We start from the raw sequence: 23,115 nt of genomic DNA on the forward strand, positions 1-23,115 counted from the left end.
TCTCTGAGCTCCAAGAAGTCTAAAATGCTTTAGTTCAGCATTTGGTTCTCACCTGAGAACATTATTTTCTGATGGTAGTAAGGGAAGTAACTACTCAGGTAAACCAAGCAGGCTGCTGAGGTGCCAACATTCTGGATATGTTTATTCATGCTTGTATTTATGACTGCAAAAGGTTTTCCATACTACAAATGTTTGTTACAAACAAGCTGTTACAAATCAATAAATAATACTAGCTACAACTACTCTCTACTATAAACAGAATAAGCAGAAACTAAACAAATGCTACTACTTTGGTATACACAGACATGCATTTTCTGTTATAAAACGGATAACACCATCATTTTTATCTCTTTGTAGTATTTTCCCTCGTGATACAAGTTTTTATTGCACATTCCTTTGCACTTGTCTTACCAGTTCAGGTTGAAAGAATAGAAAAGAATTATAGGAAACTGCTTTTCTACCAAGGGAGGGGGGCTTATTTTCTGCCATGGGGTCATTTACATAACAAATGAAAAAGAAGCAAGTTACAAAAATTAGTGTGTGTGATATGTGTTCAACATTGGGAATACTGACTGGTATGAAAGGTTCTTAACTAGCTGCTCATCAAAATCATATATAATAGCCATTAAAAACTCCCTTAGCTAGCAGCATGGAAATCATTGACTTGTTTATTCAAAGAGTAGACAAACAGAATTCCTGGATACTGTTTCCATTCGGGTTTTCCAGCTCATATGGTTCCAGCTGACGATACTCAAAAGTCACGCGATTTATATGTTTTCCACTGGAGACCATGCGCAGCACCGTGTGGTCACAGCCAACTTTCATCTGGGCTATAATTCACGGAAAAAGTAAGTTTCCCAGCAGGTTAGAAACCACAGAGCCAAGCCATTTCTGTCCACAAGATCATTCAAAAAGGGCGAAAGCAAGGAGATGTAGCTTCCTCTCACATACTCAAACAAGCATTTACCATCAGGTGAAACGGTTTTGTTTTCATTTTCATTATAATATACAGCTGACCCATGAACAACCTGCATGTTAGGGCTGAGGACCCTCCCCACAGGTGAAAATCTGCATATAATTTATCATCTCTCCTCCACATCCACAGTCCTCCAGATCGGAGGTTCCATATCCTCGGGTTCAATCAACCCAGGGTGGTGTAGCTCTGCAGTATCTACTACTGAAAACAACCCTTGTGTAAGTGGACCTGAGAAGTTCAAACCCGTGCTGTTCAAGAGCCAACTATGTAATTAGTTGTTGAGTAAGTGAAACTGAACTCAGCCCTTCGCCTCGTGTGCAAGAACACTGTCAAATAAAACTAACTATAAAGAAGTAAGAAGATGTCTCCTCGTGCTTTTTATGTTCTCCTGCCTCCAAGGCTTGGTGGTGAAGGCGGACGAAGGCAAGCGTCTGTCCCTGCCACGCCTTTCCTCTCGTTGTATTCTCAGCAGGGGTAGTGCTGCCCCCTTGGGACAGGTTAGAAATTTGCAGGGGCTGTTTTTTTTCCTTCTGTTTGGGGGCGCACGTGGCATTTAGTGGGTAGGGCTAAAGGATGGACTGTACTGCCAGACAGTTATGTAGACCAAAAATATCACCTGTTTATTGTTTTCTAGCCTAGATAATGATTCTGTTTTACATATAAATAAAAATAGCATTTGCATGGTTTAGACATACACTGAATGTACTAATTTTCATTCTATTGTTCACCTGTACTTTTTCTAATGTTTTCCTGTATTTCTTACATGGAATGACTTTTCGATCCTTGCCTGGCTCCTCTGTCCATGGGATTTTCCAGGCAAGAATAATGGAGGGGGTTAAATTTTTTTTCAGCTTTGTTGAAAGCTGACAGAAATTGTATGTATTTGAGGTGTACAACATGATGCTTTTATATAAATACACATTGTGAAATGATCATTATAATCAAGCTAATTAACATTCATTACCTCACAGAATTCCCTTTTTTTCTTTTCATTTCCTACTCCCTTCCCTTCTGGCAACCAACTGTTTGTACCTATATGAGTTTCTGTTCTGTGAAACTCAGTAATTATTAAATAATTATTAAAAATTCTTTTTAGTTTATTTCTTCAACCTCAAGCTGGTTCCTGAGGCAAGATTTATCTACCCTACAATAATCCTTCCTGCTATTTTAACTTTCTCAATCTTTTGCCCCCTCTTTGTCTATAAGGACTAAATTCTGAGAAACATTATTATCCTTGTATAACAGCTACTTCAAAAACATGCACCTGGGTTTCAATGAAGTGCAACAGCCAGATAGACTTATTTAGGTGAAAGTCAATTTGGAGAGATAACAAAATATAAAACCTGTAATTATTTTGATATAAGCGCCAGGGAGTCTAGGCTAAGCTTCTATGACGAGGTCCAAAGTTAATTTTCTTTAAATGATTGGGAAGGTCATTCTTTTCTAATCTTACTCTGGGCTTTACATAACGCACCTTATTTCCTTTAGTTAATGTGCATACCATTTATTTATTATTTGACATATTCCTAATTCAATCTAATCTAAAGGGCAGGATACCTAAGAGTTCATTGTATGAACAATTTAGGAGGGGCTCATGGAAACATGATGAATGAAAGAAAAAAGTGAAGTCTAAAATGAACCAATGAGTCAGATAAGTCAAGCTTTCAAATTATTGTAAGACTGGTTTCAATCATTTAGATAAAACAGGCAAAATATTTGGCCTTGATCACATCCTTTTGGAGAAGGAAATGGCAACCCACTCCAGTATTCTTGCCTGGAGAATTTCATGGACAGAGGAGCTTGGCAGGCTACAGTCCATGGGGTCGCACAGAGTCGGACTAACACACACACACACACACGTTTACCTAAACCAAGTTATATAATTCATACACCAAAATTACTCTAGCTTCAGTGATCTAAATTTTGAGGGATGAGTGTTAGATCAGTTCTTAATCCAATCTTTTTATCCAGCTCAAACACATCTCTTCACAGGTGCCCTCCATCAGCATGGAAGGATCCAGTGCCTTTGAGAACACAAATGGGTCTTCTCAGCCACTGGTTTAAACCAGGGCTCAAGTGTAAATTAGCATAAACTAGCCCCAAATTTTTAGCAAACTGGGTTTTTAGAAATATTGGCAAGAATACACAAACTGTACAAATAAGATCTTCAAGACCAAGATAATCACGATGGTGTGATCACTCACCTAGAGCCAGACATCCTGGAATGGGAAGTCAAGTGGGCCTTAGAAAGCATCACTACGAACAAAGCTGGTGGAGGTGATGGAATTCCAGTTGAGCTAGTTCAAATCCTGAAAGATGATGCTGTAAAAGTGCTGCACTCAATATGCCAGCAAATTTGGAAAACTCAGCAGTGGCCACAGGACTGGAAAAAGTCAGTTTTCATTCCAATCCCAAAGAAAGGCAATGCCAAAGAATGCTCAAACTACCACACAATTGCACTCATCTCACACACTAGCAAAATAATGCTCAAAATTCTCCAAGCCAGGCTTCAACAGTACATGAACCATGAACTTCCAGATGTTCAAGCTGGTTTTAGAAAAGGCAGAGGAACCAGAGATCAAATTGCCATCATCCACTGGATCATTGAAAAAGCAAGAGAGTTCCAGAAAAAACATCTATTTCTGCTTTATTGACTATGCCAAAGCCTTTGACTGTGTGGATCACAATAAACTGTGGAAAATTCTGAAAGAGATGGGAATACCAGACCACCTGACCCGCCTCTTGAGAAACCTGTATGCAGGTCAGGAAGCAACAGTTAGAACTGGACATGGAACAATGGACTGGTTCCAAATAGGGAAAGGAGTTCGTCAAGGCTGTATATTGTCACCCTGTTTATTTAACTTATATGCAGAGTACATCATGAGAAACACTGGGCTGGAAGAAGCACAAGCTGGAATCAAGATTGCCGGGAGAAATATCAATAACCTCAGATATGCAGATGACACCACCCTTATGGCAGAAAGTGAAGAGGAACTAAAAAGCCTCTTGATGCAAGTGAAAGCGGAGAGTGAAAAAGTTGGCTTAAAATTCAACATTCAGAAAACGAAGATCATGGCATCCGGTCCCATCACTTCATGGGAAATAGATGGGGAAACAGTGGAAAGAGTATCAGACTTTATTTTTCTGGGCTCCAAAATCACTGCAGATGGTGACTGCAGCCATGAAATTAAAAGACGCTTACTCCTTGGAAGAAAAGTTATGACCAACCTAGATAGCGTATTGAAAAGCAGAGACATTACTTTGCCAACAAAGGTCCGTCTACTCAAGGCTATGGTTTTTCCAGTGGTCATGTATGGGTGTGAGAGTTGGACTGTGAAGAAAGCTGAGTGCCGAAGAATTAATGCTTTTGAACTGTGGTGTTGGAAAAGACTCTTGAGAGTCTCTTGGACTGCAAGGAGATCCAACCAGTCCATTCTGAAGGAGATCAGCCCTGGGATTTCTTTGGAAGGAATGATGCTAAAGCTGAAACTCCAGTACTTTGGCCACCTCATGTGAAGAGTTGACTCACTGGAAAAGGCTCTGATGCTGGGAGGGATTGGGGGCAGGAGGAGAAGGGGATGACAGAGGATGAGATGGCTGGATGGCATCACTGAGTCAATGGACGTGAGTCTGAGTGAACTCCAGGACTTGGTGATGGACAGGGAGGCCTGGCATGCTGCGATTCATGGGGTTGCAAAGAGTCGGACATGACTGAGCGACTGAACTGAACTTCCCTTTATCTATGAATATTAATTCTATTCCAGAGTTTTTGCTTAAGATCCCAGCATTAGCTCAGAGAGTGAAAATACTGGTGGGCAGATCTGGGTTTAATTAAAACAGGCAACAGCTGATCAAAAGGAGGTCTGATTTGCAGTTTCATTATTTAGTTGGTGTGTGATGTGTGCTTACAAGAGAGGAAGGGGGCTATGATAAGGGATGAAACATCGCTCTTCTGTTTGACTTTTGTCTCCTAATCGATAATCCCAGGTTCCTGCATCTGAAGGACAGAAATGGGAGACCTTTATAGAAAGGTTTCACATAACCCTCTCTCTCCCCACTTGGACTTCATTAATTAATGTGGTCATGAGTCAGCAATTCCACCTTTGCCCCACCCCACCTGAGCCTGACCAAATGGAAACTCCTCACTGATTCATAATGAAGAAGACCTGATTCTGTTTGGTGCTGCACCATGAGCTAACCTGGTCTTTTATTACCAGGGACCACTTTTAGATTTCAGAATTTACTTCTCTTTTGGCAGTAGTCTTTCAGAGGCTGCTTTTGCTGTTAGAACTTGGGGACATTCTAGCAGTTCCTGGAATTTCTAATAAAGTGAATCACCTTTTAATATATTTACTACAGGTAATACACACACACATATACATATATATGGTAAAATGACTTAGAAATTACTTAATCATTATATTATTACTAACTGATGATACATACACTGTATGAACCATGGTTTTCAGTCGGCAAACTCTTTAGTCTCGAGAGGATGAAAGCAGGGACTTTCAAAAAGGTAGAACAAGCACAGTTCTATGCCATTTTCATAGTTTTACCTAGGGCCAACCTTAAACATGCAAGTTTGTTACTTCATAAGTTTCTCTCCCAATGTCAGATATTGTGGTCATGCATTCTTGATACTGTGTATAAGCTCAAATGCAAAATCCTCACAGTGGTTCAATGTGGAAAATCAAACTTTTTTTGGTGGAACTTGCCCTTTCACGTATAAATAATTTGAAGTGTTTTATTAAAGGATGCAATCTTGTTGTTGTTCAGTCACTCAGTCATGTCTGACTCTCTGCGACCCCACCAGACTGCAATACCCCAGGCTTCCCTGTCCTTCACTGTCTTTCCCAGCATCAGGGTAAAACAATCTTAATAGGCACATAAATAATAATCAAAGAACCATCTTACCTGGGCCACGTAAAGGGTAGCAGAGATCAGCTAAAAGCAGCATCTTGGAAGGGTCCAAACCAGTTCCTCCCAGCAGCTCCACAAAGTCCCCTATTCCCCCACAGCCTGCGGAGGATTTCTAAGAGAACAAAGCGGCAGAGGAAGACATATTTAAATCACCTAGCAAAGTCAAACCAATGGCAAATTGGTGAATTCACTCCTTTAGGCCCAGAAATCCTGGAAGTTACTTGCCCTTTAATTTAACATCCAAGACTCTGGAAATTAAGACTTTTTAAAGGAAAAAAAAAGGAATTGCTTTTCTAAATTGGTTAAGTAATCATTTTTTAAAATGTGTGTGCATTTAAAAAACATTTTTTTACAAGTGCAAGGACTAAAATGATGAAATCAGAATCTTTAAACTCCATATACGGTATATAAAAATTCCATCTGAAAGTGGTTTGATTTTTAAATCATTTGGACATACATATTGAATTATTTGAATTTATTAATGCATGCAGTCAACGTTTTTATAAACAGGACTTCCATATCAGTTTTTTCCTTTAACTTACCTCTTTTCCTCTTCTTTATAAGACTTTTTTTTTTGCTATGGAGACAATTCTTACCCTTTCTATTGATAAGGATTTAGACTAGTTATAAGAATATTAAAGAAAAAACCAAAACCCTCATTTGGGCTCAAATTAGCTAGAGTTACCATCAACTTTCTCCATCCAACAAAAGTAAATTTATTTCAAGCTATTCAAAATGATTATCTAGTCTAAAACTCGGTGTGATCCACCGTAACCACCTTTTTCTGCTTCCCTTCATCCTTTCCACTCTGTCTCGTCTACAGAACTTCCTGGGCTTCAGTTTCCCAGGCAAACAAAGCCGGCCCTCTCCGCCCCCTCCTGTGATCAGGGCTGGCCTCGTGATCCCACGGCCCACATCCACAGGGCTCACACTTATGAGGCCTAGAGCTTGGCTTAATGCTCTGTTGTCACTATCTTGAAATTCTTAATAATTTTAAAATAAAGTCCTCGTGTTTTCATTTTGTGCTGTCCCCCACAAATTATACCACCCGTTTTGCCTGTGATCCTCTTCTTCATCGAGGTACACTCAAGAGACCTGGCTGAGTGTGGCAAGATGCGTAGAAGTTAACCAGATAGACCATACGACATAGGAACCAAAATCTAAGACAGAGAGTGCTGAATACACACGTACATAAACACACACAGTCCAACATTAGGAAGATACTGAAATGTAATTGGAACTCAGCAACAGATAGATAATACTACAATCTATCTATACTAAAATACTATAACAGCATCTATTTGTCCAGTGAAAGGAAGCAAGTGGTGGTGGTGGGTATACATATTTAAAGCACCTACTATGTGCTCTGTTCTAAGCATTTTACACAGTTCATCAAACCATAAAATACAGGATTAGTCAGCCCCACTGTGTACAGGGCTCATGTTCTTGTACGAAGAGTTGAATAAGCCATTTAGAAGTAAAGGGGAAAAAAATTTAATTGCCTTTCCCTTGAGTAGAGGATGTCCAGGGAGAACATGACTTAAGACTAAACATTCCAGCTGGTTCTATAGGTTCCAAATTTCACAGGAGGAGGTGAAGGGCAAAAGGCAGACTCAGGAGAGAGAAATGGGAAATAGGAAGTCGGGAAGAAATAGAAACTAAAATGAGGGCAATAGGGATTTCCCTGGTGACCCAGTGGTTAAGACTCCATGCTTCCAAAGCAAGGGGTGTGGATTCAATCCCTGGTCAGGGAGCTAGGACCCCAGATGCTGTGCAGGGAAGCCAACAACAACAACAACAACAACAAATGAGGGGAACAAAACCCAGAAACAAAGAGGTGGGGAGCACACACTCCTCGCATTTGGTGACTTTACTGTCCTCTTCCCGAACCTCTCAGCTATCCTCAGTAAACAATGGCAGGAGCTGGGTTGTGTAGGGACCTCTACATTTCTTTGTGGAGGTTCCACCTCCCTGGACTAAGTTACTCTCACCTCTTGCCTAGACTATGACGATGGCCTTTTTAGGAGCACTCCTGCACCCCTTGGGCCGCTACAGCTCATTCATCATCATTCATGGAAGCCAGAACGACATTTGGGCAATCCTCTCCTTCCCATCATGTTTGATCATGAAGCCAGCAATCCCAGACCCCTCACCCACCAGATCACGAGCAGATGGATTATGCCCGAACCCCTCAGTGGTTTGCCACTGCACTCAGAACAGACTCTTAACTCTTTACCATGACCTGCTGGGCTCTCCACCCCGGCCCTGCCTGTCTCCCTGGTGCCGTACCATACCACAGGCCCCTACCTTCTTTGCTTCTTTCTGTTTCTGGAACTCAGGAAGCCCATCCTGCCTCCGAGCCTCTGCACTACTGTCTACTACTGTTGCCCTCTTCCCGGCTCTCCTGGGGCTGCCGGCTCCTTCTTACCTATCACCGAAATCCCACTTTAAATGTCTCCTTTTCAAAAGCTTTCTTTCCTGACCATCTTACCTCAGGTAGTTGCCTGCCTTCTCTCCCACGTTTTCCCCAGCCACCACTCTGCTTCATTTTCTGTAGGGTATTCATCACTATTTGAAACATATTATTCTTTTGCCTGTCTCATCCCCTAGCATGTAAGTTCCATGTGAGCGGGACCTGTTTTGTTCATTGCTAATTTCCAGCATTTAGAATAAGGCCTTGCACATAGTAAGCACCCTAAAAATTTTTTTTTGTAGAGCAACAAATACTTAGAACACTGCAGACTTCACACTGTTTTAAATGGTAAGCACCAAGATTACTCCTCACAGCCAAAAATAGCTAAAATGCAGATCTTTCAATCTACCATACTTGCTATCTTCTATATTAAACATCAAGAATGACATACAATCTCAAGCCAGTAAGGTTATGCCAGAGACATCCACTTATCCCGGTCTTTATCAAAGGATTATTCTTCCACAAAGGTTCAATTTAAAAAAATATAAGCACTGGCCTATGAGTTTAGGACTTAAAGGAAGTTGTACATACTGCTGTTCTCAGCCCTCGTCTCATTTATTTGGTTTCACTGAAACCAAATAAATCTGTCTGATTAGGAACTTTCTTTGATGACTTTCTTCGATGCAGATGAATGTATCAGTTATCTTAACCTATCTTAACCTATATGAGAACATAAAAGGAGGTGAGGGTGACTCAGAGGAAACGAGCTGCCAGTGCAAGTAAATGTGGTCAAGGTCAGCACAACTGCAAAGTCCATACAGCAGTTCACAGGGGGAACAGTGGATGGGGAGTCTCAGCTAATATTTTGTTGCAAAATGTATGGCATGAAATGGAATGCAAAAAAAAAAAAAGCTTCCAAACTTTACTGTATTTTGCAATATAAAAATCCAATTTCATATTTTCTGCTACACTTAGCATTCCTTCATCACACAGTTCTGTCAATGAAGACACTTCCTTCATGTCAAAAGAAAATTCCAATAATCAGAAAAACAGCTGTGTAGATGACTCACACTAGGTTCTGCTAGGAGAGAATTTCTGTAAAAGAGGCGAGTACAAGAGAGTTCAATTGTAATTATATGCCACAACTTTGCCAATTGGAAACATTTCTTACATCACGAAAAAAGTATTCAAGTAGGCAGAAGGGGCACCTGAGTATGCAGCTTGCAGCATAATGGAAATAGAAGAGGAGTGTGTTCAGGCAGCGACGGCAGGCTCGTGTGAGATGAAATGGTCAGATAGAAGGACCTGCCGCTCCCATTCATCCACGTTCGCCCTGTATGATTACTTTTACTCTCAAAAGTTTGCTGGGGCCTTAGGAAGTGACTGGGAAGCAATAAGCAACTCACCTTTAACTGCAGACCATTTAAGTGCCCCAGGGTGAGATCGGATATTTTGATCGCTACAGGATAAATGATGGAGAAGCTGCAGTTGCGATGCTGATGTGGCACGACCAGAGTAAACCTTCCATTTGGGGTCTGGGAGATGATATTGCAGGCTTTATAGAAAAGCAAAATCACATTTTCACTATCTTGTATGCTGGGCTTTTGTGGAAATTTATCTTATCCTATTCTAAGCTTCTGTTAATGGTCTAGGGGCTTGGGGCCCAGAAGAGAATACATATCACAAAGGTGATTTTGGAGATGGGAAGGACCTGGGGAAGAAAAACCACCAGGGATATATCCACATTGTTAGGAGGCCCTGGGCTGTAAGGGGCTTCTAATTGTAATCTCAGGGGGTCACCCTATTTATAACACTCACAAGACATAAATTAATAACCAACCAAACAATACTAGGTGGTGTAAGTTCTAGGAATACTTCATTAACTAGGGTCTTAGTTCAATCTGGAAGTCTGAAAGAATCAAGGCTTAAAGAGGAGATCAGAATTCAAACTCTGGTGGTCTGAAACCTTTATTAACTGAACTTGGAGATATATGTTACTTTTTAGATAATAAAGTAAAGAAATATTGAACCTGTTAGAAAATAGGCTGAGAAAATCAGAAACCAGGCTTATGTCTGATAAATATTTACTGGGTGTTAAGTGGTAAGTTGACTAAAAGATAAATCTTTAATGTTTATTTATTCCCAAAATTTTCTGAAAATTTTTTTTGTATCTCAGGTCTAGACTTACAATAAATTTATTCTTTTAGCTATGAAACTAGAAGCATCAGAGTTTGTGCTGTTTTCAGCCAATTCAGTTCAGTACAGTTCAGTTCAGTCGCTCAGTCGTGTCCGACTCTTTGCAAAACCGGACAAAAGTTTCTGATCAGACTATGTCAGAATTATCTTTTGCCTCCTTCTTATATTTTTAATCACACTTAATTTCAAAACGAACTGAAATTCCTTGATGATTCTAGAAGATTTCTGATTTCTAGCCAAGCAAGATATAGGAGAAACAGTTGTCCTCTAGTATTATTCTGTTCCAGTCCTCAGAAATAGCCCTTCTGGGTGCTTCTACCATAAAAAGTTACTTTGTTTTTTAAAAATAAAAATTGGGAGATCAGTCAGTACATTATTTTTTGGCAGATAAGGTAGGCGCCATTCTTCAATCACATGAAGTGTTAATATTAATACTATTATGCAACCAAAAATGATTATGTTTTCTTTACCTGATTTTTTACCAACATTTTCCTCTTAATGGTGAAAAATAATAAATAGATGAATGAACTCATTCTGATTAAAATAATGTGTTTTAGGCCTGGGCTATTTAGCTTTATAGCATCTTTTCGTGTACCCATCAGAAACGAACTAAATTAGAGCAATGGGTTCAGATTCAGAAGGCAACACTGAGGTCCTCTGGTCCAACCCTCTGCTCAGGCATGAAATCTGTCTACACATCCCAGATACGCAGTCTTTCAGCATTTACCTAAGTATCTTAAAGACTTCATATCTGAATCCAGGTCAATAGAATGACTGCAGGGATTAAAGTTTGTCACTGAATACATTGTAGTAACTCAGGAGATCAGAAATAAGATCAGGGGAAAAATAGAATTCTAGCCACCATAAGTTAGTATCTTATCTAGCCTGGTAAATAAATTAAAAACTGATTTGATTTTCATAATAATGAATCACAAATATCCTTCAGGTCATTTCTAATTCCAAAAGAATTTCCATTCAAATCCTTCCTCACTTCAAATTTCTTAAGTCTGTGCAATGATACTACTTTTGAAAAGTAGAATGGACGCTCTCTCCCCCCAGTTCCTGCCTTCTAACTGAGAAGACAGGAAGTCCACTTACGGAAGAGGTTAGGCTCTGTCTTCATGGTTACTGTGAATCCATTTCCTGGCTCATGGACCCGGAAGAAGATCATGGCCACATTCTGGGATGATCTGATGGTCCTTCTGCTCAGACCACTCTCACAGAAATCTATATACCTCTCTGTTGTGGGGAGAGGGTGATCCTGGGAACTGGGGAATTTCTCCCCCTTGAGAATCCAACCATCAAATACCTTCCAACAAAAACACAAAGATGATCACTTCTATCAGCTCCTGAAATCATAAATGTGTTGAAAAGGGGGAAAAGCTTACCCAGCAATGGACCTCTAATTATAAGTAGGGAATGGACAGATTATACCCCCCTGCACACTTGCTTTCTATTTGTATATATTTTGACTGGATTGTTTGCAAGTCACATGATTAATTAATTAATTATTTCTCCCCCCCCCTTTATAAACTCCAATGTATCTGAAGCAAATACTTTATTATACTTCATCATTTCAGCCACCTTGGTAAATAAAACTACAGATGATGTACACTTTTGTATTGGTCATTATTTTTTCACACATCCTACCTTCAGAAGAATTCCACAGGAGCATAATCTGGGCTTCAGTTTTTCTCTTTCCTCATTAAAATATGAACAAAATATCTCAAAAATAGACAGCAAAAGGACAAACTGGAGCAAGAACTTTACCTACCTGCAGATGGTTATATATACCCATTTCCCCCATCTTTAAACTCATCACACATTAAAATATCAAGAACTACTTTAACACTTAGACAATAATGTCTGGTATGCAAGTTAGGAATTTTTTCCTTCACTTGTTGAAGTTTGTAGTTGGCTGGACAAAAGTCAGAGTCTATTGACTTTATTCTTAAAATCACCACAGGTCTCCAATTTAATGAATTCAACCTAGTTCGAGTTAGTAACAGTATCAGCTACAAATTCCTTCATCAGATCAGTTCTCTTCTACTGCATTTGACAGTTTCCACTTTAGAGTTTTAATCATGTTCACTTTAACTGGACTGGAGAAGTCCAGCAACCATCCCAAGCTGACCCCTAAGGCTCACAGGGAACTCGGAGTGGGGATGCTGTGAGACTGGAGGACTTGTCCACACCTCATCCCTGCCTCAAACTAGATTCCTTCTCAGGATTTCTCCCAGTGGCCCGTGCCTTTCTGCTCCAAAATCGGGTCACCCAGGCGTTGAAGACAGCCTTTGGGAGCCTGGAACGATTCCACAGAGAAAGGGACCTGCAGGAGCAAGGCCGGCTCAGATCTCAGACGTGAGGTCGCCTTCTAACCAGGGCCACCGGCTCGCAGACCTGAGGGCTCCTGCTAAATGGGCTTTTCATCTGCCCCAGGATGCAACAAGCGCGGGGACCAAGAACTCACAGAGGGGAACTTAAACCACTGCAGGAGGCACCAGCCCTTCAGGGCGTGAGAGGAGGTTCATTTTGCATGGGGTTCCCACTCCGGCACCAGCTGAGCATCTAATTACCGGCTCTCCCTGCTGGGTAGGTGGGACCCGGTCATTGCCTGTCCCTTGCCCACCTGGCCCGGGGGCGCCTCACCTGCAGGATGTCCCCCCTCTGACAGTCGATGGAGACCAGATCGTAGCGGATGGTGATGAACTCCTCCGGCTCTGCGATGAAGAATGTGGCGCAGTGTAGCTGCGGCCGGTCGGCGGTGAAGGTGAACTGGCCCTGGAGGCTCAGCATGTCCACGCACCCTGGGGGAGGGCAGTGGGGTTGGCGGTCCAGGGCTGCAGCCCCCGCTGCGCTGCCCAGGGCAGCCCTCTCTCCGCCCTCAGCGAGTCCCAGCCTCAGCGCCTGGCTCCCGGAGCGTCACCCCATCTCGCCCAGGGGCACCTCCTCGGACCGACCCTTAGCGATGGGAATCTGGGCCTCGAGCTCCCTCCCAGGTGTCCGGCCAGCCCCCACCTCCCCACTTCCCCGGCAGCCCGCACTCACGCAGAGCGCGGCTGTACAGCGGCTCCCCCTCCAGCTCCCGCTTAGGGCTGGCGCCACCGGAGAGGTGTGGAAAAGGATCGTAGTCCACTGCTTCCCGCAGCTGGCCAGGAAAAGTTCAGGTCAGTCCGGAACAGTTCAGGGAGGGGGAGAGGGGATCAGAAGCGGGGTACCCTCCCTGCCCACGGCACAGAGAAGCAAGTGAGCAGATCAATGTCTCCAGGGGGATCCGGAGAAGACGGGAAGGTTTAGACCTTTTCCATCAGATCTGGGTATCCCCAAGGGGCCAGAGGGAAAGGGGGAAGAAGTAGGCAGGAAGACCTAGGGGATAACCGGGGAAAGAGGGAGCACAGTGAATGAGGAAGAAAGACCTAACCCCGACATAATCTGAGAGCAGAGGCAGCCTGCCCATCCCCAAGGCTGGACACTCAGGGCTGGAAGGTGAGATAGGTCAGCCCCAGGGAATCGCTCACCTCCGGGTACCGGCTCTCTCCTCTTAGAGCCAGCAGGCAGATCAGAATGAAGTGACACTGAAGTTTGAAAGTGGGGGCCATGCCGCCCCAGGCTCTGCAGCTGGTGCTTCCTGCTCCGGAGGTCTCAGACTTTGCTTCCCAGGCTCACCCAGGCTTAGAGCTAGAAGCTGGTAGGGTCCCTTTGCTGGGTCCCTTTTATAGAGCAGTGAGGAGCGGAGGCTCTCTGCCCCTTAACTGATCTGAGCTCAGTAACCATGGGTTACCTGTCTCTGCGACAAAGTGCGTGGCGATGACGAGGGTCCAGCCCTCAGCCACAAATTTTCAGAGTGGTCAAGCATTATTCACCAAGAATGATTTCAGACACTTACAACTTGGTGAACTAAAGTGGGAGAAAGAATGAGGCAGGAATAGAGAGTAAGGGATGGCATTTACTTGACCTGCCACATGCTGGATTATCCTCTCCGGTGGATATGCTGGGAATTTCTGACTTTGCAAAGCCAAGTGACAATGTTACACACAGGCATAAAATGCCCACCACCACACACAGCCTTATCATACAAGCCTTGTCCCATAACCTTAAATGGAATCGTGTTGGAAATTGTCAGAGAATATAGTATTCACGCGGTTGCCTCTCAGGATGAAACTTGAGGAATTTCCAGCTCCAAGGAGAAGCTGAACAGAAGCTGAAGTGTGATTTTGCAGAATATTACAGTCATGTAATTCAAGCTTTCTTTCTTCCCTTGGTCTTTGCTGTATCCTGGTCCAGTTTCATGTAAGCATTTCCTTAAGAAAAAGCTAACTCTGGAGTCCGTGGACATCTGGATTTCAGTCAAACTATGTCATATGGCCTGAATGTATAGAGAGGATGGACACACTCCTGGGCCAGTCAATCATGGCTAGGACCTTAACATCCATCTGAACCCCTGAGAGATGGAGTCCTTTCATTTCATGCCTTCAAATACCTGGATTACTTTCGTACTCCAGTAGAAAGAACTGCTGAGAAGCTTTATTAAAACTGCTCATTAGCAAATTTTCAGGGCTAAACAAATGACTTAGAGATGCAGGAATAAGTTAAGCTTATCCTTACTGATTAGATGAGAAAATTGCTTCTCCTTATGTCCAAAATTGTGGGAAATATGAATGTCTCCACTTCTGGTCTTTCCACCCCTCTCCAATCTCTGTGATTCAAGGCAACTACAAATTCTAAAAAAACTTCACATTTTTACCTCTGCCTGACAGAAAACTTGGTTTCCACCCACAGCTTTCTTTGCTATTAAAATTATTACAGATAATAAGACTGTCATAGTGTTTTAACTCAAGAAAATGGTTGCATATTTAGTGTATAAGTACTCTGAAGCAGTAATCTGCCCAGTGGTTCAGAACTTTATATTTTCTTGTTTTTTTCTTTTTATATGTCCTTATTTAAGACAATTCTGAGCTCTGAAGGAGCCACCTCTTTGTTGTTTAACCTGGAGGCCTTCCTACCATTGTCCAATTCTGTAAACAGACCTCAGACCACAGAGAGCCTGGGAGGAAGGGGCACCCAAAGGTCATAAACTCTGGCCATCATGTCCCTCTCCCCATCCCGGGGTTGTTTAGATGTCTGAATTTTAGAGAGGGTATAAAGAAACCTGAGAGGAATTTAAAAAAAAAAAAAAAGTGAAAAACACACCGCTTAATCCCAACTTGCCTGGCCCAACTTGCCAGGCCTGTCTCCCACCCTGGCTGTGCCTGGAGGGAGGCCATATACCACTCACAGGCCCATCCTCCTTTCTAGTCAACCCAGCCACGGCCTTGAACCACTGAGAGACGGAGTCCTTCCATTTCTCACCTTCAAATAGCTGGATTACTTTCATTCTCCAGTGTGCAGCTCAGCACTCAGCTTGGAGACCCCTGTGGGTCTGGTTTCATTAGCATTGTCACAGAGACATTCTTCTTCAAATCAGGCCTCCACACACACACACGCAAGCTCATGGACCTCCGCGATGGTCCTAGCATGCACTCGTGGGTGCTCCTCAGAAAGCACACCCAGGAGCAGCCGGGATGAATGAGGTGAAACTCGATGACAGACGGGCAACATCCTACCTTATGGAAGAATCTACAAGCTGTAGTATTATAGAAGATGGATTTCATTCATGCCAAAGCCTGTGTGGAGAAGTTCAAGTGTAATTTTCACCAGTTTGCCAAATATCTGCTAAGTCAGTGGAGATTGTGTTCTATTTTGTTTTTGTTTAAATAAAAGTAACTAAAGGATGAAGCTAGAACCTACAGGGGAATGTCAAGAAGATGGAGTTGGAGGACAAAGAGAAGCAGTTGGCCGTTCTCTATGAACAAAAGCATTAAAAATGGGTGAGAGTGACAGAGGGGGTCAGCTGGGTTAGACAGAAAAGTTTCTGGACAGTAACTAGGTCTGTGAAGAGGAATTGTTTTTGTGGACCGATTCAGTCATTCAACTAGCTTAATATTTGTTTAACCAAATTTGATTATTTTGTTGTATGCTCTAAGTAAACTCAGAGTCCCCACACACCCTGGTTGGAAATTATGGATATGTTCACCTCCATTCTCTGCCCACATTTTCGTTTCTCTCCATATTTTTCTAGACAACCTCTCCCATGCTGATGTTAATACAATCCCTGGTCAGTGTTTTTTAGATCTTAAATTATTGTTTGGCAGGGTTAAGACATCCTTTTCATTAGGTAAGAGATATTTTCTTTCACAAATCCCCAGAGAAGACTGTCACCATGTAAAGCCTGAAGGTCCAGGTGACCACATGATACAGAACCATATTCAATCTATGAACATGGCAGGGGTGAGGTTTTAAAATTGTGCTGAGGCTGAAGAGGTGCACATAGCCACCTTCTAAGCAGCATAGAGAGGAGCTCTGTTGTCACTCATGGGGCCTGTGACACGATTATAGTGATAGTCAGATGCTTGCTGCTGGACACTGCCAAGGCTTATGCCCTGTGGTGTCAGAAGTAGCAAAGGGAACAACGTAACCCCAAGTCTCTCTACTCTGGGATTGGTCCAAGATGCCCTTAAGTATTCCCTATACATAATAGTGGGCTTCCCCAGTGGCTCAGCAGTAAAGAATCCACCTGCAATGCAGGAGATGCAGGTTCGATCCCTGGGTCAGGAAGATCCCCTGGAGAAGGGAATGGCAACCCACTCCAGTATTCTTTGCCTGGAGAATCTCATGGACAGAGTAGCCTCGCAGGGTACGGTTCATAGGGTTGCAAAGAGTCAGACATGACTGAAGTGACTTAGCATGCACACATAATAGTACCCTTTTTCTTTTGTTGATCACTTGAACAGACAACATCACGAACATCCACTCTAAAGATCTTCCTTTTCTCTTTCCTAAGTGGAACATGAAATATTGAGATTGGGAACTATGACTGACTTCTTTTTAAAAATAATTTTATTTATTTATTTATTTTGGCTGTGGTGGGTCTTTGTTGCTGCATGGGCTTTTCTCTAGTTGCGGTGAGTGGGGGCTATTCTTCATTGAGGTATGCGGGTTTCTCATTGCAGAGGCTTCTATTGCAGAGCACGGGCTCTAGGGAACTCGGGCTTCAGTAGTTGCGGCTCCCAGGCTCTAAAGCACAGGCTCAGTAGTTGTGGTGCATGGGCTTAGTTGCTCCAAGGCACCCGGGATCTTCCTGGATCAGGGATCCAACCCATGTCTTTTACATTGGCAGGCAGATTCTTTACCACCGAGCCACCAGGGAAGCCCTATGATTGACTTCCTTAAGAAATAAAGATGACTGGATTAAGCTCATGGTAGTTATAGAATAGTATAGTGAAAGTCATTCAGTCGTGTCTGACTCCTTGTGACCCCACGGACTATACAGTCCATAGAATTCTCCAGGCCAGAATACTGGAGTGGGTAGCCGTTCCCTTCTCCGGGGGATCTTCCAACACAGGGATCAAACCCAGGTCTCCCACATTGCAGGAGGATTCTTTACCAGCTGAATCACCAGGGAAGCCCAGGAATACTGGAGTGGGTAGCCATTCCCTTCTCAGAGGATCTTCCCAACCCAGGGATTGAACCCAGGTCTCCCACACTGCAGACGGATTAACCACCACCAACGAAAACTAGCTTTCAGTTTCTTTCAAGATAATTTGCTGTTTGAATGAATTTGACTATTTTTTAACGGATATTTTTAATAAGTAAGGTTTCTTTTTCAGATGTGTTTGAAGTCAGGAAGGAAGAAACTAAAGTAGTTCCTTGGCGGAACTAATGTAAATTGGCCTTTGAGTGAAACCATCATACATCAGTGATTTTCAACTCAGATCCTTGATCTCCCTTTGTTGCGGTTATGACGACCAGCTGTTAATAGAGGTTAGGGCTCTGGGAGGCTGCAAGTGACTGATAGCAAACTGGAACTGAAGGGGAAAGGGAAGTTATTATGCGAACACTGGCTTGCAGAATGGAAGGGAAGAAAACAGACTGTTTCCAGTCTCTCTGTCTCAAACTGCCTGCGCCCAACATCTGTGGTAAGCCAGCTACCAACAGTTCCTAAGCTTTACATGTTACCATTGGACAAGTAAAATACTCTGAACCAGGGTACTCATAATTCCCAGCCCACAAACTTTGTGAGAAAAGGCTCAGAGGCCAAGGCATAGGATCTGGTCAAAACATGACTGTGCTCACAACAGCCATATGGATGGAGAAGGGGAGGCAGTTTCCAGGAAAAAATGGTGGGGGCGGGGTGGGGGACGGCTATTGGACTCACAAACTAATAGGTGTCTCCAAAAGAGAGAAACAAAACAAAAACAAAAACCCTGTTTCAGTGACTTCGTTCATCATAAGCTTTCTCCCCTATAAAATGGTGATCTACGCTAGGCTTATTACAGGCATACCTCATTTTATTGCACTTCACAGATACTGCATCTTTTACAAAGCAAAGGTTTGTGAAAACCCCACATAGGCAGTGATTGGCCTTCTTTAGCAATAAAGGATTTTTAAACTAAGATCTGTACATTAAAATTTTAAGATACAGTGCTATTGCATACTTAATAGACTAAAATATAGTATAAACATAACATTTATATGCACTGGGAAGCCAAAAAAATTTACTTGATTTACTGTAATATTTACTTTATTGCAGTGGTCCGGAACCAAACCCACATCTTCAAGGTACACCTGTATAGCAATTAAATTTTAATATAATATATACCCTTCAGAGAGAATGGCCTGAAATGATAGCTATTATTAAATTATACCAATAGGGACTTCCCTGGTGGTCCAGTGGTTAAGAATCCACCAGCAATGCAGGGGATGTGGGCTCAATCCCTAGTCAGGGAACTAAGATTACTCATCCCCTGGAGCAACTAAGCCCATGCGACCAACTACTGAGACCACCTATAGCGCTACTGAAGTCTGAGAGCTCAGGAGCGTGCTAGCTGAAACTACTGAGTCCATACACTACAACTAGATCATCCGCGTGCTGCAATGAAAGGTCCCGCATGACGCAACAGAGATACCTTGTGCCGCAACTAAGACCTCAGTTCAGTTCAGTCGCTCAGTCGTGTCCAACGCTTTGCGACCCCATGGACTGCAGCATGCTAGGCCTCCCTGTCCATCACCAACTCCCAGAGCCTAATCAAACTCATGTCCATTGAGTCAGTGATGCCATCCAACCATCTCATCCTCTGTCATCCCCTTCTCCTCCCACCTTCAATCTTTCCCAGCATCAGGGTCTTTTCAAATGAATCAGCTCTTCACATCAAGTGGCCAAAGTATTGGACTTTCAGGTTCAGCATCAGTTCTTCCAATGAATATTCAGGACTGATTTCCTTTAGGATGGACTAGTTGGATCTCCTTGCAGACTCTCAAGAGTCTTCTCCAACACCACAGTTCAAAAGCATCAGTTCTTCGGTGCTCAGCTTTCTTTATAGTCCAACTCTCACATTCATACATGACCACTGGAAAAACCATAGCTTTGACTAGACAGACCTTTGTTGGCAAAGTAATGTCTCTGCTTTTTAATACGCTATCTAGGTTGGTCATAACTTTTCTTCCAAGGAGCAAGTGTCTTTTAATTTCATGGCTGCGGTCACCATCTGCAGTGATTTTGGAGCCCAAAAAATAAAATCTGTCACTGTTTTCACTGTTTCCCCATTGATTTTCCATGAAGTGATGGGACCAGATGCCATGATCTTAGTTTTCTGAAGGTTGAATTTTAAGCCAGCTTTTTCACTCTCCTCTTTCACTTTCATCAAGAGGCTCTTTAGTTCTTCTTCACTTTCTGCCTGCCATAAGGGTGGTGTCATCTGCATATCTGAGGTTATTGATATTTCTCCCGGCAATCTTGATTCCAGCTTGTGCTTCATCCAGCCCAGCATTTCTCATGATGTACTCTGCATAGAAGTTGAATGAGCAGGGTGACAATATACAGCCTTAATATGCTCCTTTCCCTTTTTGATGCCAGTCTGTTGTTCCATGTGCAGTTCTGTTGCTTCCTGACCTGCATATAGATTTCTCAAGAGGCAGGTCAGGTGGTCTGGTATTCCTAAGGCAGCCAAATAAATAAATAAAATTATACCAATAATATTATATATCTTTATCAGTAGGTTTTTTCTTCTAAGGACAATTTTATAAGAGTACATTGTAAGATATGTTTTTCATATTATTATTACATTAGAATGAATGACTTCATATCAAACCCAGGTCTTCCACATTGCAGGTGGATTCTTAACAAGTTGAGCCACCAGGGAAGCTGGTGTGGGTAGCCTATCCCTTCTCCAGGGGACCATCTAGACCAAGGAATGGAACTGGGGTCTCCTGCACTGCAGGCAGATTCTTTACCAGCTGAGCTATCAGGGAAGCCCTATTAGAACATTAACAGTTATTAAAAGCCATAGTTAGAAAAAGAGAACTAAATTGAAACATATTACAGAACAGCATTTCAAAAGACTAGCTAAGGGGATATATGTAAAAATATAGCTGATTCACTTTGTTGTGCAGTGGAAACTAACACAACTATTGTAAAACAACTATATTCCAATTAAAAAAAATTTTTTAAATACTAGCTAGGAATGGGTCCCAGTAAAGATGATGCATTATAATGGATAGTGGCTTACCTGTATTAGAGAGAAAAACTGAAATGTGGGGAACAGAGAAACTGATTGAGGAAAGGGGAAAGCTAAGTTATAAAGCAGAAACAGAAAATTAGATAACTAGGAACTACCCAAACAGAATAATACTTTGATTCCATATCAGAGATTACCGAATGACATCATCTTTTAAGCCTTGGGGATAGTGGGAATAATAAAGCAATGATTTGGCAACACGGCTCCAAACAAACAGTGATGATGTGAGGAAAGAAGAGAGATTAAATGATCTGCCCAGATTATCACAATGAGTCAGAAACAAAGTCTAGGCTAAGAAGATCTCTATCCAGCCAGGTAATCGATCCTGCTTCAAAGACAACAACCCTGGACATTCATCCCCCAAATTATATTTTAGGTTTTAAAATTACTAACAGCAGAAGAGAGATGGCACCAGCCAAAGCGAGACACCAGCAGATCGATAACTACAAAGGAGATGGGGGTGGTTTATGTTTGTGCAATAGCTTCCTTGACTTTGGTGTGACATTGTTATCTCAACTCCCTTCAGGCTTACTCTAAAATATGCCGTGACTAACATCTAGCCCATAGATCATAATGAGATGCCATTCAGTAATCCCTCACTGCCTACATCAAAGGGAAAAGTACAGCCGGGTCCAGAACTGGTGTGCTTGTCATTAGGTCGTGGTGACGCGCATGGGCACATAACATCAGCTTCTTCTCTGACGGCAGACAAATCAAGTGTACAGAGGCTCATTGCTTAGTGCCTTAGAATAGATCTAAAGGAGACAAGTCTGCCAGTTACGTGGAGCGACACCAGAGGTTCTAAATAAGGAAAGCAACGGAGAAAAATGCAAGCAAGCACAGTGGCGGTGAGCTGTCTGCGGTGCCTTCTTAGCTGACTTTCATCAGCGGGACCCCTGCCAGTGGCCAGCCTGCTCCTCTCTTCTGCCAACTCTTTCATCCCCTCCCCTCCCTCCCCTTCTCTCTTCTTTTCCTCCTTCTCCTGTGTCCTTCCTTCCACACGCTCTGAGCAACAGACTTGGCTGTTCTAGACTCATAGCGTTTTATATATATGCCTGAAAGCCTTTACCATATTTTGTCATAACATTTAGCATGTCTGTATTCAACCCTAAAGGTAGACCCCTGGAAGTCTGCCCCTGCATCTCCTTCATCACTATGCTCTGCATCTAGTACACACACACACACACACACACACACACGGCACTCCTAACACTCCTGGCTGGTACCTGAAAACAAATTGTAAAAGGGCCTTCTGCTTCTTCCATCTAGTTACAAATTAAAGAACTGCCACCACTCAAATATTAGCTGACAACATCCAAAGATGTGCTATCAGCCAGGTAATGAGAATCAAATGTGAAACCCGGAGAAACGGGAAGGAGGAGCTGAAGTGGTTCTGGAGTCAACTCTGAAGACCACGGCCAGCTGCGTGGGGTGGCAGTGAGAAGAGTCGGAGAGAATGGGGAGACGCGGCCAGGACTCGGGCAGGGCAATTAGGGCAAAGACTTATCGTGCTGAACAGTATAATGCAGTATAACTTAAAGGCAAATGAGTGCAAAAAATCCAGGATGAACAAAAAACCAAAGTTTTAGATAAAGACACCAGTGCTCTTAGCGACTTCCTTTGGCCTCAGGCTTAGCCCTGTGAAGCAGCTCTGTGAAGCAACACCCTGTAACAGCAATCAAAAATTTCCAGGGTTTTATTCTGGTTTCCATGTACACCAGCTATAGGGTGAAAACAAAAGGGCTCTGGATTAGGTGTCCCAAGCCCCAGATCACTGACAGGGAGCTTGGGCAAGCCATCACCTGATCTCTGAGAGGGAGATGGGTATAATAGCCAATGTCAGAGCAGGAAACAGATGGCGCTCTCAAGGGGGTAGTTGATGGAGCATATAACACAAAGATGGTACAAAGGCGTGGGCAGCGTGCAGGGAAATCACGAGGGCGCAGAGTCCCAGGACTAACAGCAGAGAGGACCTGTCACCCACTTCCTGGGCC

At 42.8% G+C, this 23,115-nt stretch overlaps 1 protein-coding gene across 2 annotated transcripts in view; it reads right to left on the reverse strand.

Annotated features, from left to right (window-relative positions):
* LOC102397698 (corticotropin releasing hormone binding protein) overlaps window positions 1-14,473 on the reverse strand; it is a 51,792-nt gene extending 37,319 nt beyond the window's left edge. The window contains exons 1-7 of one of the 2 annotated variants that reach the window (XM_006051072.4): window positions 14,027-14,431; window positions 13,557-13,656; window positions 13,158-13,315; window positions 11,607-11,817; window positions 9,719-9,867; window positions 5,894-6,011; window positions 118-830 (exon numbers count right to left, since the gene is read on the reverse strand). In XM_006051072.4, coding sequence (XP_006051134.1) covers window positions 673-830; window positions 5,894-6,011; window positions 9,719-9,867; window positions 11,607-11,817; window positions 13,158-13,315; window positions 13,557-13,656; window positions 14,027-14,107 — 975 coding nt within the window. In that variant the 5' untranslated portion in view covers window positions 14,108-14,431 and the 3' untranslated portion in view covers window positions 118-672. Of the gene's footprint in view, window positions 1-117; window positions 831-5,893; window positions 6,012-9,718; window positions 9,868-11,606; window positions 11,818-13,157; window positions 13,316-13,556; window positions 13,657-14,026 lie in introns of those variants that run through there. The other variant, XM_044925467.2, reaches the window with a different exon arrangement.
* Window positions 14,474-23,115: the final 8,642 nt, after the last annotated feature.

The sequence above is a fragment of the Bubalus bubalis genome, chromosome 11 (genome assembly GCF_019923935.1).
Source record: "Bubalus bubalis isolate 160015118507 breed Murrah chromosome 11, NDDB_SH_1, whole genome shotgun sequence".
NCBI lineage: Eukaryota > Metazoa > Chordata > Mammalia > Artiodactyla > Bovidae > Bubalus > Bubalus bubalis.